Source organism: Mytilus edulis, chromosome 6 (genome assembly GCF_963676685.1).
Source record: "Mytilus edulis chromosome 6, xbMytEdul2.2, whole genome shotgun sequence".
In the NCBI taxonomy this organism is placed as follows: Eukaryota; Metazoa; Mollusca; class Bivalvia; order Mytilida; family Mytilidae; genus Mytilus; species Mytilus edulis.
Genome location: NC_092349.1, coordinates 10,617,205 through 10,634,145, shown reverse-complemented (window position 1 = coordinate 10,634,145; position 16,941 = coordinate 10,617,205). Strand labels below are relative to the sequence as shown.

At 32.6% G+C, this 16,941-nt stretch overlaps 1 protein-coding gene across 1 annotated transcript; it reads right to left on the bottom strand.

Annotated features, from left to right (window-relative positions):
• Positions 1 to 1,773: 1,773 nt before the first annotated feature.
• On the bottom strand, positions 1,774 to 16,014 carry LOC139526192 (fucolectin-5-like). Its single transcript, XM_071321319.1, has 3 exons — positions 15,804 to 16,014; positions 13,648 to 13,866; positions 1,774 to 1,886 (listed from the first exon to the last, which is right to left on the bottom strand). The coding sequence occupies exons 1-3, from the start codon at positions 16,012 to 16,014 to the stop codon at positions 1,774 to 1,776; spliced, it is 543 nt and encodes a 180-aa protein (XP_071177420.1).
• Between the last annotated feature and the right edge of the window lie 927 nt (positions 16,015 to 16,941).

Below are 16,941 nucleotides of genomic sequence, written 5' to 3'. Positions count from 1 at the left end.
TACTGGGCTGGTGATATCATCGGGGAAATAAATCTCCACCAGCAGTGGCATCGACCCAGTGGTTGTAAATAAACTCATCATAGATTCCAGGACTGAATTTTGTATATACGCCAGACGAGCGTTTCGTCCACAAAAGACTCATCAGTGACGCTCGAATCAAAAAAAGTTAAAAAGGCCAAATAAAGTACGAAGTTGAAGAGCTTTGAGGACCAAAATTCCTAAACGTTTTGCCAAATACAGCTAAGGTAATCTATGCCTGAGGTAGAAAAGCCTAAGTAATTCAAAAATTCAAAATTTTGTTAACTGTTAATTTATAAATATAACCATATCAATGATAATTCATGTTAGCACAAAAGTGCTGACTACTAGGCTGGTGATACCAATTAGACAAGTGTTTGGTTCGTAGATAAACGAATCCACTGAATAAGGCAAGTGTTTGGTTCGTAGAGATATGAAACTACTCAATAAGGCAAGTGTTTTGGTTCGTAGAGATAGGAATTCAGTGAATAAGGCAAGTGTTTGGTCCGTAGAGACACAAATTCACTGAATAAGGCAAGTGTTTTGGTTCGTAGAGATAAGAATCTACTAAATAAGGCAAGTGTTTTGGTTCGTAGAGATAGGAAATCAGTGAATAAGGCACGTGTTTGGTCCGTAGAGACACGAATTCACTGAATAAGGCAAGTGTTTGGTTAGCAGAGATAATAATCTACTAAAGAAGACAGGTGTTTTGGTTCGTAGAAATAATATTCTACTAAAGAAGGCAAGTGTTTTGGTTCGTAGACATAGGAATCTTCTAAATAAGGCAAATGTTTGGTTCGTAGAGACACGAATCTACTGAATAAGTCAAGTGTTTGGTTTGCAAAGATAATAATCTACTAAATAAGGCAAGTGTTTTGGTTTCTAGAGACACGAATCCACTGAATAAGGCAAGTGTTTGGTTTGCAGAGATAATAATCTACCAAAGAAGGCAGGTGTTTTGTTCGTAGAGATAGGAATCAACTACATAAGGCAAGCGTTTGGTTCGTAGAGACATGAATTCATTACATAAGGCAAGCGTTTGGTTCGTAGAGACAAGAATTCATTACATAAGGCAAGCGTTTGGTTCGTAGAGACAAGAATTCATTACATAAGGCAAGCGTTTGGTTCGTAGAGACAAGAATTCATTACATAAGGCAGGTGTTAAGTTCTTTGAGGTAAGTATATTTAGATAAAGATTAGTATTTGCTTCGTTGAGACAATTACTTACTATGTTAGGTAAGTATGTGTTTTGTTGAGACAAGTATCAACTAAGTATAGTTAATATTTCATTCTTTGTTTCAAGTATTCACTTAGTATGGTTGGTATTTTTTTATAAGCAAAGTAAGTATTTGGTTAGTTGAAATATGTATCCTCTACGGAAAGTTAGTTTCAAGGTTTCCTGAGACAAGTATCTACATAGTAAGGTAAGTATTTGGGATTGTTCATATTTAAAATGCACATTAGGCTATCACTTTTGAATATACATGATATAAACTGTAAAAATAAATTTCTTTTTAAACCAATTAAATTACGTCTGGTTGATATCGCTTAACTTGATAAAAATTTGAAAGTCATTCTGTAAAATTATTAAAAAACCTGAAAGAAGTCACACTTACGACCATAAGATGTCCGTCCAAAAATATATATCCCCTCTATAGTATAAACATTTTGTAAGTCGACTGCCCACCATGACTGCCGATTATCTACTGTGGCTGAATTCGCACACAAAAAATCGCCTTTATCATACGCCAAATTTTACTTGTCTCCATCGACTGCATAGGTAGAGTTACAACAGAGATAATATGTAGGTACGTGAGTAGAAGAAAGCTTTGTAGGTTTCTTTAAAGCAATATTTACATCAGCAAACACTAAAATAAAATAAACATGAATATAGACGTATATTCACATTGATAAAAAAAGTTATACACATTGAAAATATGATTCAATTGGATACAGAATCCTCTTATTACAATTACAATTTCAATATTTGCTAGTAGGAATAAGAACTCTGATCTATATGTACTTAAATCCAGTACACATAACAATTCCATTATCTACTAATAGAAATGATGGTATCCAGAGGTTTGGGAGATTCTGGATTGAATGAGTTATCTAGTAGGAGCAATAAGGCCCTTATTTGGCCCAAAAGTTACTGCAAATTTAAAAGTTATCATACATATTCTTAAATTACCAAAACCTTGACTAAGGTATAAGGTACTAAGAAAAACAAAACAAATTTGACATCGAACAAGTTACCATGGCAACAAATCATGACCTAATTTGCATATTTTGTTAAATTTCGTGATTTTCCTTGTTTTTTCATAAAATTTTAAGTATATTTTAGATTGAAAAAGTATGTGCGAACCCAAGAAACAACTTTATGTTTGCTGAGACTATGCCAATAGTTGTAATAAAGCTTCTGTTAAATTATTTTGTTGTTTCTAGGATGCGCAGGATGTTTCCACAACGGAAATAAAGACAGAAAACTGCATAAATTCTGTATTTTTTAACGTTTTTGTGAAAACCGTACATATAATGACGTAATTGTGACGTCTTCCGAAAAAAATCTTTATGTTTTTCATTTATATTTCTTGACCCTATGCATTTCTAAACATTATGTGTCAATTTGAAATGGTTATCAAACATTTTATTTTCTTGGGCCAAAAGTAGGCCTTAATGCCCTTACTCCTTTACAGGATTGTCGTCTGAATATTTTGGGACAAAATTGTAATTTCATCAAGTTTTTGTTAAAATTTGCATTTGAGGACGTCATACATATATTTATCATTTTCTATTTAATAAGCAATACATCAACTATTACCTAAAAGTATAAGTGTAGGCGATAAGTATTTATAATTTGATTAACAGTTATAAAATACATAATCATCATTCGTTGTGTTGTTTGAACAACAAAGTACTTCCTTATGCTACTGCAACCCTTTGGAAAAAATAAAGATGTCGTACTAATGCCAATACGAAAACTCTCCTTTAAAGTCACTATTTGTAAAAGTAAACCATTAAAGGTCAAAGAACGGCTTTAATCACTGAGCCTTTGGTCACATCGAAAAGAAAGATCAAAAGGGCCCCGAAAATGACTATTATAAAACCTTATCGGCTTCAGAAACTGATTTTTCGCGTTATGATTCAAAAACGGCATGGCACAGAACAACCCAAACAAGTCGTAAGTGTTTGTATTCATATGATAAGCAAAAGCACTAATGATTTAAGTTTGCAATATTCCTTGTTTTATTTCGGTAACACTCATGGATTTTAAATACACATTATATAAGGTTGGAAACTTTTTATTCTCTTTATTTCATGCAAAATACATATAAGAATTACTTTTGTGCATACCAAAACAAAAAATATCAAATGTACTGTGTATATTGAATCTGGCAAAACTCGTTGCCTTAAATCGTGTTGAATTGTTGAAAACACTATTGACCGCACTGATGAAAGCTCAGAGTTTAAAGACGTTCTTGGTTTTTCAGGTGGACATATTTCGGCAAGTAGCAATTAACTAAGCAGTTTGGGATATTTTGGATTTATGCAGACATTTTGGCAGAATAGACACGTGTTAGGGTATCGGGCACGTTTTTGAAATGGAAACGTTCGGAAGTTTTGCATATACATTCATGGCATTAGTTTCCAAAGGTTGATAGAATTATAACGTAGATAATACAACTTAAAAATGTAAAATACTGTTATCCTACAATATGAATGTACATCAATGAAATAATTAAAAAAACATTACCAAAGTAGATGAATGGAAACAGCAATCCTACAAGATATTCGCATATCATCACAAATGCGTTTTTCACTATATTATTGGACAATATTTCCAACTAATGCTACATAATCAATATATAACTTCTTTGTTTTGATTGGATGCGCATGAGTTAAGGCATGAAGAGTTTTGAAGAAGAAACTATTGGAAATGCGTTTAAAATTATTCCCTTTTATTTGACTGTTATGATTAGACGCTGATTGATAAAACAAAATATATAATGTAGAAAAGGAACCACCTGTAACAATCCGTCTCAAATACTTGAATATTTTAAACTTGATTGTTTTCATAAAGGTATTCTGAAGCTCCTTTGAAAATACTTCGAATTTCAATAGATTTATTTTCTACGTTATTTCAACATGGGATATTCTTTTTGATGTTGTAATCATGAAGTTCAGTATTTTGTTGCAAATCAAATATAAAGCAATGCAAAGACACGCATCGTCGCGCTTTCAAACTTGATAAATAAAGGATTTTTTGTTTCATTCTTAGTAAAATATATGCTTTTTTTCTATATTTTTCGTCTGACCTTTTAAAGTGTCTATTTTACATATCACCGCCAAAATGAAATAATTTAATAACAGACAACTAGAAACATACCCCTTACTAATATTCTAAAGGCTACAGGAGCTTCCTCTGTATTGTGAACATTTGAAAAAACATTTAATTCACATTCAAACAACAATTACATCTCCTTATATAGTTTAAAATTTTAAAAAAGTGTTGTCACAACTTGGTTCAATCTATAGAACACATATAATGTGCTATGTATTTTCCAACTGCTATTTATATTTCGCTATTATTTTTCGCTTTAACACGGTGTTAGAGGAAAGTTTGCGCTACACCCGCAATACTCTTTATGTAAAAAGAAGACGCCTGTAATTGAGTGGTTGTTGTCTGTCATAACTAGTTTTTGTTAATTGATTTTTGCATTATTTAATTCGTTTGTTTTTTTCTTGTTTTAAAGGATTGCTTCCAGTAAGTGACTTTTTTTACCCAAAATACTAATTCCATTCTTTTATCATACAAAGTGCGACGAGTCGAGGAATATACACGTAAGAAAGTTATATCTATGTTGTGACTTGTGATTTTCTAGCAAAATGTTGACAGTATACTCAAAATACGCCAAATTAGATTTTAGAGAAAGTTGACAAAATTTTCTTAATTTCTACTACATTTTGGCCGAGTAAACTATGAGTGTAATATTTCACTTAATGTTTTAATTAGATAGGTGATTTAAAAAAAAAATGACATTATGTTTTTTATTGTGTGTGACATTAAGTGCTACACAACTGTCACACTTATTTCGTTCAAATTTATTCTTTCAAGAAAATCCACATTTTACAAAATCCTATCCATCACAAACGGAAAACACGTAATCAGATTTAAGAAAAGATATGAGATTGTTAATAGTAAGGGCTTACGGACTCAAACACAGGGAATCACTGGGTTCTAGTGTGTTTCTTCTGTGTGATCATTGGTAGTAAGGCCATGTTATACTTGTATTAAATATACACCGGGGTTATTTTGGTCTTTCTCCGACTGATAGTCAAAGTTTCACCAAAGTTTGGGATGTTCATGTTCTCAGCCACCTCCAATTAGAATACAAAACTTAGTGTAAAAAAAGTACCATGCTCTTCATACATTAAAAACCATCGATTTTAAGACGTATGTGACCGAACCATATTTCTACAATATGTTAGTTTGTTTTGTTCAAACTGCTCACTTAGTATATACGAGGCTCATAAAAGATTACATTGATATCATACTTGTTGAATGTAACTTCTGTAAACTAGTTTGCACTTTGTAAATACAGCTGGTTCACCTTCCACACGTCATTTAGGGAGATATATAATATTTATAAATGTTTTGTTTTGTTTACGTACCGTTTCCCATATATTCTCATACTCATATTTTATAGAAACATAACTTGGGAAAGCTACCAGGATAAAAACTATGGATGTCAACGAGTACTCGAGTACTCGAGTATCGCCCGGTAGAACCGAGTATAGATTACCAAAATAATACTCGAATGATTGGTTATTTAAAATTCCTCCAAACAGAGGAATAATATATATGACCAAGAGCACTTTTCCAATGCTTACACTTTTAGCTAATCTTATTCATTCCCCAACCTTTGGCTCTGTACTACCAGAACATATATTTCCAATAACAGGACTATTAATTACCTAACAAATTTGAGAAATCGCCTTGTCCAAGACAAATTTGATAAAAAAATTCGTCGCACCCTATATCGGCCCTCAGAAAATGATGGAGGGCATCAGTAAGTACTAATCATCACCCCTTTGTTAATTATCAAATGTAATTGATACGATTCCCAAATACTGTTGTTTGAGTATTCATTTGTCCATATATATTAATTAATGACTTGATTATATTATTGACAGCTAACAAAATTATCAAATTGAGTAAATGGGCTTTTATTTATAATATCAAATTCCTTGAACTATTATTTAGTCCAAGGTAATAATGTTGAGAGTTTGACGTTCATAAGGCAACGAACAACAATACATGTTCAAAAAAGTGTAGAATTCTGTTTTCATCTATTATGTTTTACCGAGCGAGTACTCGAGTATCGCTCGGTAAATCCACCGAGTACCCGATTAGTGAATCTTCAGAGAGTTGGCATCCCTTATAAAAACACATGACAGTAGGGGAAATTAAATTCTGAGAAAGACCTTAAGTAGGGGTTAAATAGAATTGTAGTAGATGTTCAAACGTTTTAAGTTCGGGGCATATAAATGCTGAAAATATGCGTCACAGCCTTATGTTTTGACCGTCTTTTACGAAACTTCATAGTAAAAATATCACAGCTTTAGCGGCAAAGGGAGTTTATATGGGAAATTGCATTGTCTATATTCACCGAAATGCAACATATAAACTGATTTTTTTTTAAATAAAAAAGATATTTTTTTTTACAAATTCACTGAAATTAATCAGTTAATTGATGACGCAAAATTCCTGCAAATTCAGGCATTTTTTAAAATCCTTGATTTTACAAATTTTCTGTAGCATGTATACATGTATTGTAGTTTGCAGTATGTTTCATCTCATAAATTACAAGAACACGACATATATATATATATATATATCTTTTATTTGGCAATCGCCAATGGCAGTCAGCAGGGTTAAAGAACATCAGTTGTTCGACCTGTTAGTCAAATGCGTTTTGTTTAAATATACCTTTTCACTTTTTTGGTCTTTTGGAAAATGTTGTTTGTGCTGTATTTAGACCCTTCTACAACGAAATTTGTTTTCCATGCACACGTATAAAAATTGCGGTTTTTACCACATGCAATCCTAGGTTTGAACGTAGTTTTAAATTTAGACTTGTATATATATATATATATAGGGGAGGAAGTTACGAATCAAATCTACTCTAACATCGTTAGGTTGATTTTCTAGGCACTTTATACATATTCTAAGGCCTGGTATTTCTTAATCATAAGAAATCCGATGGACAAGGTATAATTTGTAGTTGTCACTACACACAGGCAGACATATACATATATTTATTTACAGTGATTGTATGCTTCTAAAAATAGATTAGCATCCTGCAATTATACTGAAGAGATGAGTAGATGACCATTGCTGTACACTAAAAATAAATACTTCGTGTATTGTATATGTGATCCTTGTTTAATTCCTACAAGAAGGTAACACCTCCCGAAACGAACGCTTATTTTTATAAGCTAGAGTTAGAGGAGGGGATAAGGTCTCTGCGCAATGCAAGGTGGTGTTGTCGTAGAAGTTAGAAAATAAAGTACAGGTTCCAGCCCCGGCGCCGGGGAGGAAGTTACGAATCAAATCTACTCTAACATCGTTAGGTTGATTTTCTAGGCACTTTATACATATTTTAAGGCCTGGTATTTCTTAATCATAAGAAATCCGATGGACAAGGTATAATTTGCAGTTGTCACTACACATAGGCAGACATATATATATATATATATATATATATATATATACATTATGTACACAGCCATGTATCACCATCATTGATGGCGATCCGATGGATACATCTGTTGTAGGGTTGTCACTGACTCAGACGTACTTATGAATATAATTATTTTCTGTGACTGTATCTTACATTAATTTGTAGGATCCTTTACTATAGATAATTTAGCTGATCTGTAACAATAACATCTTCATGCCTTATATATCATGTACTGTAGTACGCCGCTAGATTAAAACTGACGTGGAAAGGTAACACATGCCCACCGAAAGCTCTTTTTTTGAGAGCCCAGGTGGTCGTGTGGTCTAGCGGGACGGCTGCAGTGCAGGCGATTTGGTGTCACGATATCACAGTAGCATGGGTTCGAATCCCGGCGAGGGAAGAACCAAAAATTTGCGAAAGCAAATTTACAGATCTAACATTGTTGGGTTGATGTTTAGACGAGTTATATATATATATATATATATATATATATATATATATATATATATATATATATATATATATATATATAAAGGTATATTTGGTTAGATAAAACATGTCTGCGCAAAAGTAAAAACTATTTACCTTATGCATGTCTACTGTACGGAACACACTGGTTTACGTATGTTTGGATTGATCCGACGTGTCTACACCCGTGTTAATATGTCGTATTTATCCAAACATATACCATACATACAAAAAAGAAGACGTGGTAATATTGTCAATGAAACAACTCTCCACAAGAGACAAAATGACACAAATAGATACATTAATCACAAAAAACATTTTTAAACTATTACATGTATTAACATCAATTCTCTGTAATAATAGACCAAATATGAAAAATTTTGGCCAGATTATTTTTTTTCGATTGCTTTTTTTAAGTAAAAGACTATAAAATATAAAATTATTGATGTTTTGTTAACAAATTATTGCAAAACGATATTTGGGTAAATGTTATAGAAGGTTGCCAAAGGAGGAATACTAGTCATTGTAATTTACCTTGAAATTCCCTTTTATTTAGGTTCTATTTGTAAATAAATAATTTAGATGAATATTTTCATGATAAAATAGTCCTTTCTTATGATTTTTTTTTTAGTGTATTGAGGGTAATTATATCATATTACATATTTAAGAAATTGAAAAATGGTGTGTGTGTGTGGGGATGGAGAGGTCTTGATCCCGAAGTCCCGGCCTTATAAACATGATATCCCGAGGTCCTGAATGTAAAGAAATCTAAATCCCGACATCCCGAAATTCGAAAAAGAATTCCCAGATCCTGAAATGAAGAACATCTTTCCTTATACAATCATGTCTTTTTGATTTTGTGTTAAAATCTATCTTTTATTTTTTATTGGCTAACATATGTCCAGGGCTTGAAAATTTATGATTCCCATTACCCCAGGAAAATAAATATCGTGGCAAGGAAAGTGAAATACTATAAGAAATTTCCATTGGGAAAACTTCTTAGTAAAGTTTTGTTCTAACATTCAACAATGGGCAATCTTATTTTTCTAAATGATTAGGTTATTCAAGTCTGAAAGCCATTCAATTTTTAAGAATTATACTCATGTTAACCTAATTTTTCAAATTTCTTATGCATAGTATCAAAGAGTTAGATTGTGATTGGAATTTTCTGTTGTAGTATTTTGCTCTTTGAAAGATTGGCTGACAATAATTTGCTCAAGAAGAAAGAATCTTTCTGTCTGCCTTTAGGTTTAGTCTGACATTTGGTCACTTTAATAAAAGTATTTTGCCCATATATAGACCAATGTATAAATTTTGGCCTAAGCACTGCATTGCAGTCTCATTTTTAACTCACCTGACCTGAAAGGTCAAGTGAGCTTTTCTCATCACTTGGCGTCCGTCATCCGTAAACTTTTACAAAAATCTTTTCCTCTGAAACTACTAAGTCGAATTTAACCAAACTTGGCCACAATCATCATAGGGGTATCTAGTTGTTTACAAAATGTGTCCGGTGACACGGTAAACCAATCAAGATGGCCGCCATGGCTAAAGATTGAAAATAGGGCTAAAATGTAGGTTTTGGCTTTATATCTCTGAAAACAAAGCATTTAAAGCAGATCTGACATGGGATAACATTTTTAATCAGGTCAAGATTTATATGTTCTGAAATTTTCAGATTGATTGAACAACCCTTTGTTGGGTTGCTGCCCTGAATTGGTAATTATAAGAAAATTTTGCCGTTTTTTGGTTATTATTTTAAAATACATTAAAAACGAGAGAACTAACGACCTATAGTAAATTCAAGCAATGTGAATAATGTTGGTTTCAACGTTCATTTATTAATTCTATTTGTGAATTACTTGTAATGTAAACAATATTTCTATCAGCACAAACAGGTGGGATTGAGACGGTCGAATATTTGTATCTTTTCGTTTTTTTCTTCATTTTATTAGTCTGGGCATTCTATATATTGCATTTACTTGCTGTCCTGGTAGTGATATATATTTTTTAATTGATCTGGAATAGAAAACAAGATCGAATGTCATATATTACACTTGGACACCGAGCAGTTTTTCGTCTTTGGGAGGGCTAGGCTGTCCTCTTTAAGTAGTATATGTGGGTTTATATTTGCTGTTTGTAAGTTGTCTTATCTCAATATATTTTGCAAATGCAGAGTTTTGCCACTGCCATCGCATGTTAAATAAAGAATCAAAAGTTTTACAATACAAAAATGGAGTGATTCACTCGAAATACACGTTTCAAGTCTGGTACATGTAAATATATATAGGTATTTAGCACAATACTATTTTTTTTCTTAAAGTAGAATTTTATTTAAATATATTGGTTTGTACTATTCAAAGTTGTCATTATAAAAACACAATCTACAAAAGTTTATTTTGCTTTTTGGAATTTCATCACTTCAAAATGGATGTAAAGCTGGTGGCCATCTGATGTTTTATTGAATGAAAAAACAAGATTGTTGTTGTCTTGGAATAAATATGACTGAGTTCCATCCATACATTCACCTTTCAGTGTACATACATGTGTGTTCTTGTCATACTATGCAGCAGTACAGGCTGTATTTGTCAAGCATATTGCTGTACAGTAAATGTCACTGTTAGCTACAGATGTTTATATGACAGGAGCTACATATCCGTACCCGATATATCTACATGCATAGGCAGTCCTTACCCGACCTAAAAATAGAAATGTTCGTTAACTATTTTGACATATTCATAAGTTATATATTTAGTGCTATTTTTCCTCGAGGAGACAATACGCCTGAATCAATATCAGAGACCCCAAGGAGTACATAATAACGTAAGTTTTCGTTGCAGACCACTATAAGGGTTATCAGAAATGAGTATTTGGAGCCTTAAACTCACTCATGATGTAAATCATTGTCTATTGTTAATCTGGTAATGTATAATATATTTATATGTTAACGTAATATTTGAATCTGTAAATGAATAATATGAATCTGTAAATGTATTACAGTATTTGAATCTGTGAATGTTAAATATTGATCTGTAAATGGAGAATTGTTTAAAACAACCTTTTAGTTTGGTCAAGTTACGGGTGTCGATTAAAATTGGAACAAGAAGGGACGCTTACAAGTTAATGTACTTGAGACATAAACATATGATACTGTGTATCTATTATATTGATAGGCGGATTATGCGTTGAATGTTTAACTACTAGGAGCTACGTTTCATACAAATTCAGAATAAATACATGGGGGGTTTACATCTTATTCAGCTGTCCTTTGATTAATTCATTGTAATTAGTGGATGTATTCTCACATCAGCTGCAAAAGAATTAGTAAAGTACATGTAAAAAGTAAAATCACAGTCGCATCAAATTCCATTATATTGTAACCGATGCGTGAACAAAACAAAGAATGTCAAAAATAGGGGTACAGCAGTCAACATTGTGTTATCATCTTAATCACTATAAAAACAACAAATGCAACGAAGAAGCACAAAAAGGCATACATCAAATTTAACATCCTCATTTTGCTTATATTATACGATTTTTTTTATCTATGTAAAAAGCACCCATAAAGGATGGAAGGTTTTAAGTACTGGTGTAAAATTGCGCGTTTGAAATTCGCCCAGGTAGACATAAAATAATTTTGTCGTTCAAAGTATGACGGGATACATAAATACAGTCACGTAAAATAGATATTACAAAAAACAAACTTAACAGTAAAAGTTATAATAATAAATAAAATAATAGTGTGGTTCAAAGTATGCCGGGATACATAAGTTCAGAGTAGCGTCAAATGTATATCACAAAAAACAGACTTAACAGTAAAATTAATACTAATAAAGGCAAAGAAAAGAATAATATAACACGTTATTAAGATAATAAACAACGTCAGTACGCAAAATCTATACTTCAAGACCATCGTGTATTATTTGTGAAGGTGATACGGAATATTTATCAACAAGTTCTTGGTACCTTCCGATGAACTTTACTAGAAAAAGGACGAGACGTTCTTCGACATACCCCTGGTTCATCAACTTTCTGCTCAGACACTGGTGACGTTTTACACAGTCTGAGTAGAAACTGCAAGCTCTTGAATACCGAATAAGTTGGGAAATGTATATTCCATATGCAGGTAAAGTTGGTATATTGCTACTAAGGTGGGGGAAATTGATAATTTCAAATTCAAAATCGTCTCGTTTTTCATAGATTCTGGTAATGAGATGACTGTGTATGTCAAATTCGAGGTACAAGTCTAAAAATGAGGCGGATGAAGCCGTGTCTGTTATCTCTATAATTTCTAGTTCTGGTGGATATATTAATGGAATCCAATCAGAAAAGTTCGGATTGATAATGGAAAGAACATCATCAATATATCTGAAAGTGAAATTTAACAACCTGGCTTCTTTGATCTTCTTGTTTTTGACAAGTGTCTGAAGGAACTCCGATTCATATGAAAATAAGAAGAGATCAGTTAGGAGAGGCGCGCAGTTCGTTCCCATAGGAATACCGACAATTTGTAGAAAAAGTATACCTCCAAATTCAACAAATATGTTGTCAATAAGAAACTCCAGCATACTGATCACTTGTTCTTCTGTATATAAAAAAGAAGATGTGGTATGATTGCCAATGAGACAACTATCCTCAAAAGATAGCATGTTTTACCCGTTTGTTCACTATAAACAAAATATGCCTTATGGTATCCCAAATAAATAAATTTATAGCGTACGCTACCATTTTTATGACGAATAGCATTGTGGATTATTTCTTTTAGACGGTTTTTCAATTTCACATGGGGAATGATGGTATACAAGGTTGAAAAATCAAAAGTTTTGATAGAACTAATTTCAGAAAAAGACCTAAATTTAAAATATCCAGGAGTTCTTTAGAGTTTTTAAGAATCCACATAGGATTAATACCACTACGCGAGTAAACAGTTTCAGAGTATTTCTGAAGACCCTCTTTCACTGCGGACAAAATTTTAGTCAATCTAATGGACAATTCTTTAGTGGGACATACAGATGCGCCGGCAATGTACCGTTGTTTGTACGGAATGTTGTGAAGTTTAGGTATCCAATACAAACTAGGTAAGTCCTCCGATTTGTTGTTCAATGCAATGTTCATTAAAGCCATGAAGGACTTATGATTCGCCAAAATCTCATCCTTGTCAAATGATATGTTTTTGTATGTGGGATTACCTGAGTGCTCATTTATTCCTAATTCGTTTACTATACACTCGTAGTAATACGATCTACATATAAAGACATGTTTATAGAATATATATGTTTAACGTTAAAGCTTAAATATAACACCGTTTCTGATGACTTTAAATCCAAAAATCTTCCTTCTGACCATTCTTTGTTATTACTCCTTAATGATGGGGGACTAAATTGTGTCCTGAATTTTCAATTATTGTTTTTTTTAATACCTGCTTTAATGAGACTGTTTACTTGATTGCCATAGACCTCCACTTCACAAATTACTAGAACTTTAGTATCTCTACGATTAATTCGGACAAACCTCCCTTCTGTATTATTGGGACAAGTGATAGTGATATGCTGGCTTGCTGTAGCCTGGAAGTGACATTGGAATTGATCGCCATGATATAAACTGTTCCATATATTACATGAACATGCTGGCATGAAAACTTCGACATCAAAGTTTGATAATTGTTCAGGAAAATTTATAAAGCAAGATTAGTATTTTGTTTGTTGAGACAAGCATGTGGAAATATTGCTAGCATTAGGTCAGTTGAGACAAAAACTAAGGTATGCATTTGGTTCGTTGAGTCAAGTATTCACTAGGGAAGATATTTCTGTTGTTCATTGAAACAAGCAAGTTGCCAATTTTTCTGTCATTTGGTCTCCTGTGGATAGTTGTCTCATTGGCAATCATACCACATCTACTTTTTTATATTTACAAAATAGGACACGTACCTGGCTCCTTGAAACAAATATCTAGAAAGTTATTTACTTAGTAATGTATGTGTTGGTGTCAGCCAAAAAACAAGAGTCAAGTAAATATGTGTTCTTTATTACACGGATGTTGATTATTTTACTTTAGCCCTGAAAGTTTCTAAAATATACTTTATTAAGAAAAAATAATTAATAAATCAAATGTTTACAGACTTCAAGTAAACAAACTGTTTGCCTCCGTTACAAACGTTAGTGGGAAATATAAAATCTGTGGCTGTTTTACCAGACAAGCTGGGGCCGTCCCACATCATAAAGTGGTTATTTGCCCATCAAAAATGGATGCGCTGCTGCGTTGCTTCTGGAGCCCTCTTACGACCTTTGATCAATATATAAATCGGGCATCAATTTGTTCATTTTTTTTTTATTTTTCTCTTCATTTATTTAAATTTCATATACCTGTCATCCTTTATTTTCTCGTATTAAGACACTTTTCACATATAGCTTGTCTGAAGAAAAAAACCCAGCCATTTGACGTCAGAGTACCTCGGACTAACAGAAGCAAGAACAATTGACTCCAACTTGAGATCCATTGCTACAACCTACGAACCTTGTAGCGTACAAAAAAGGTATGCAATCACAAGATTTTTTGGCTGGAAAAATCTTGATGATATATGGTACCATACTGGTCAAGGCTTGTAGGAGCTATAATGTCATGTCAAGATCTCATCAAATGTGGCTGTCTCAAAGTAATTTGAGGGGCATGTACATTATGTGTTTTCATACATATGTTTCATTTGTAGTGAAGCTAGACGTTATCTGAAGTCATGTAAAGCTATGTAAATCTTTTACAGAGACGCCATTTTGAATTATATCAGTCATTCTCACTTCTAGTTTATAACACGTTTTACAAAGAAATTATGTGTTGGTTTCCATTTGTTTTAAAAAAATATTTCATTTTGCTTGTTTAAATTTATAAAAAAAAAAAAAAAGATTGTTTGAATTGTAGTCCTTCAAACGTCACGTAGAAAAATGGCGATCATTTATGATGTTGATGATAGTGTTCGTTTGAATCAAATCAAAATGCAAGTACCATTGATAGCTTTTTTTTTATTAACTAGGCAACGTTTTTATTTTAAAGAAAGACTGATCTCAACCCATAACACAACATTGAGTTTATGAACCAAATTTGATATCTTAGACAACAATTATACAGAGCATGTATCTGAGAAACAGCATACACATACAATGACTGCTAATTTGTAAATGCCAGTACTGACTAAAATATGGATTAATGAATAACAGAACATCATTAATATATCTGAAAGTAAAATTAAAGAATTTCCTTTGTCTTTCAGAAGGTTCTGAATCAATTCTGCTGTAGAGCTTTAAAAGATCGAAGGAGCCATATAGGTCAATCATGTCCACCTTTACTGCGTTTGTTCAGACTTGTTGCCTAGTTTATGAACGCCCCCTTTCACAATCCTGGTCCTTTTTTGAGTGGGGTACTCATGTTCAGATTGGAATGCACATTATATTATCAGCACTTTTGAAGATAAGCTGTACAAATAAGTGTATTTTGTTCACGTTTCAAACGAATAAAATTTCATCTCGTTTAAATTCTTTTACTTGATTTTTATAATTAAAAAAAAGTTAAAAAAGTAATACCTACCATCTGTGCGGCCATAAATATTTATAACTTCGACATCATAAACATTCTGTAGGTCAACTGCCCACCATGGCTGCTGGTTGTCTTTTTTTGAATGAGCACAAACTAAATTGTTACCTGTCCAAACTGACTTGTCTTCATCAACGGCATATGAAGAGTAGCAACACAGAAATTTTGTATTCTGGTTAATTGGAGGAACATAAACGGAAGACATCTTTGTAGGTTTCTTTGATGCTATATTTACATCAGCATAGGTTAAACGAAAAATAATCAATGTAATACACGTATAAACACATTGGTTATACTAGTACACATGTAGTCACAGTACAAATTGTAATTTAGTTGGATCCAGAATCATCCTAGGACAAATTGTAAATTAGTTGGATCCAGAATCCTCCTAGGACAAATTGTATTTTAGTTGGATCTAGAATCCTCCTAGGACAAATTGTAATCCATAAGTCTACTAGGAACAAGGTTGGTACTATACAGAACAGAAGCAGACAAGGTGAGGATAATTGTTATATGATGGAATATAAGGTTATCAACACATACACACCAGTTTTAGGTATTGTAAATACGTTTGCTGACAGTATTATCAATACGCTATTTAGTTGTCCTATCATCATATATAAATTAATCACAATCCCTCCCGTTAGGGGTTAGAATCACAATTGAAATTCACGAAGAACAAAAACCATATCGTGCCAACAACTGGTTTTAGAATAAATTTGTTTATCTTCAGTGCAAAGACCCCTTGACAGAGTCAATAGTAAATCTACCGTATTGCATTTTAAGGACTTGAAAACAGTACCTTAACTATATCACGTGTAAACAAGTCTGCTTAAAAGTTAGGTTAGCTATCAGACCGTCAGAGTGTGACAAGATGTCAATTAAAATGGCAGTATCAAAAGGTGAGCTAGGTGATAGTGTTGTTCAGTACTTCGCGTTACAGAATGTAGCGTTTGTTATTTAACTTGTTTTGATAACAAGACATATGTTACGTATTTATTAGCAAACATGTCCATCAATTCAAGCATGTTCGAATCACCCAAAACGTGTCATTATGACGTTTAGGATCTGCAAAACCTGTCTCGATTTAGCTAACAAGAAAAGTGAGTACATATTATGACAAAGCAATAAT

Excerpts from the sequence above, each read along its gene's own strand:
- LOC139526192 (XM_071321319.1), bottom strand. The coding sequence starts at position 16,014 with ATGTCTTCCGTTTATGTTCCTCCAATTAACCAGAATACAAAATTTCTG. Across the intron at positions 13,867-15,803 it reads TATTTATGGCCGCACAGATG|TTTTCATGCCAGCATGTTCA; the intron begins GTAGGTATTACT and ends TTGATGTCGAAG. Across the intron at positions 1,887-13,647 it reads AAACAGTCTCATTAAAGCAG|TGTTTGCTGATGTAAATATT; the intron begins GTATTAAAAAAA and ends ATTTTATTTTAG.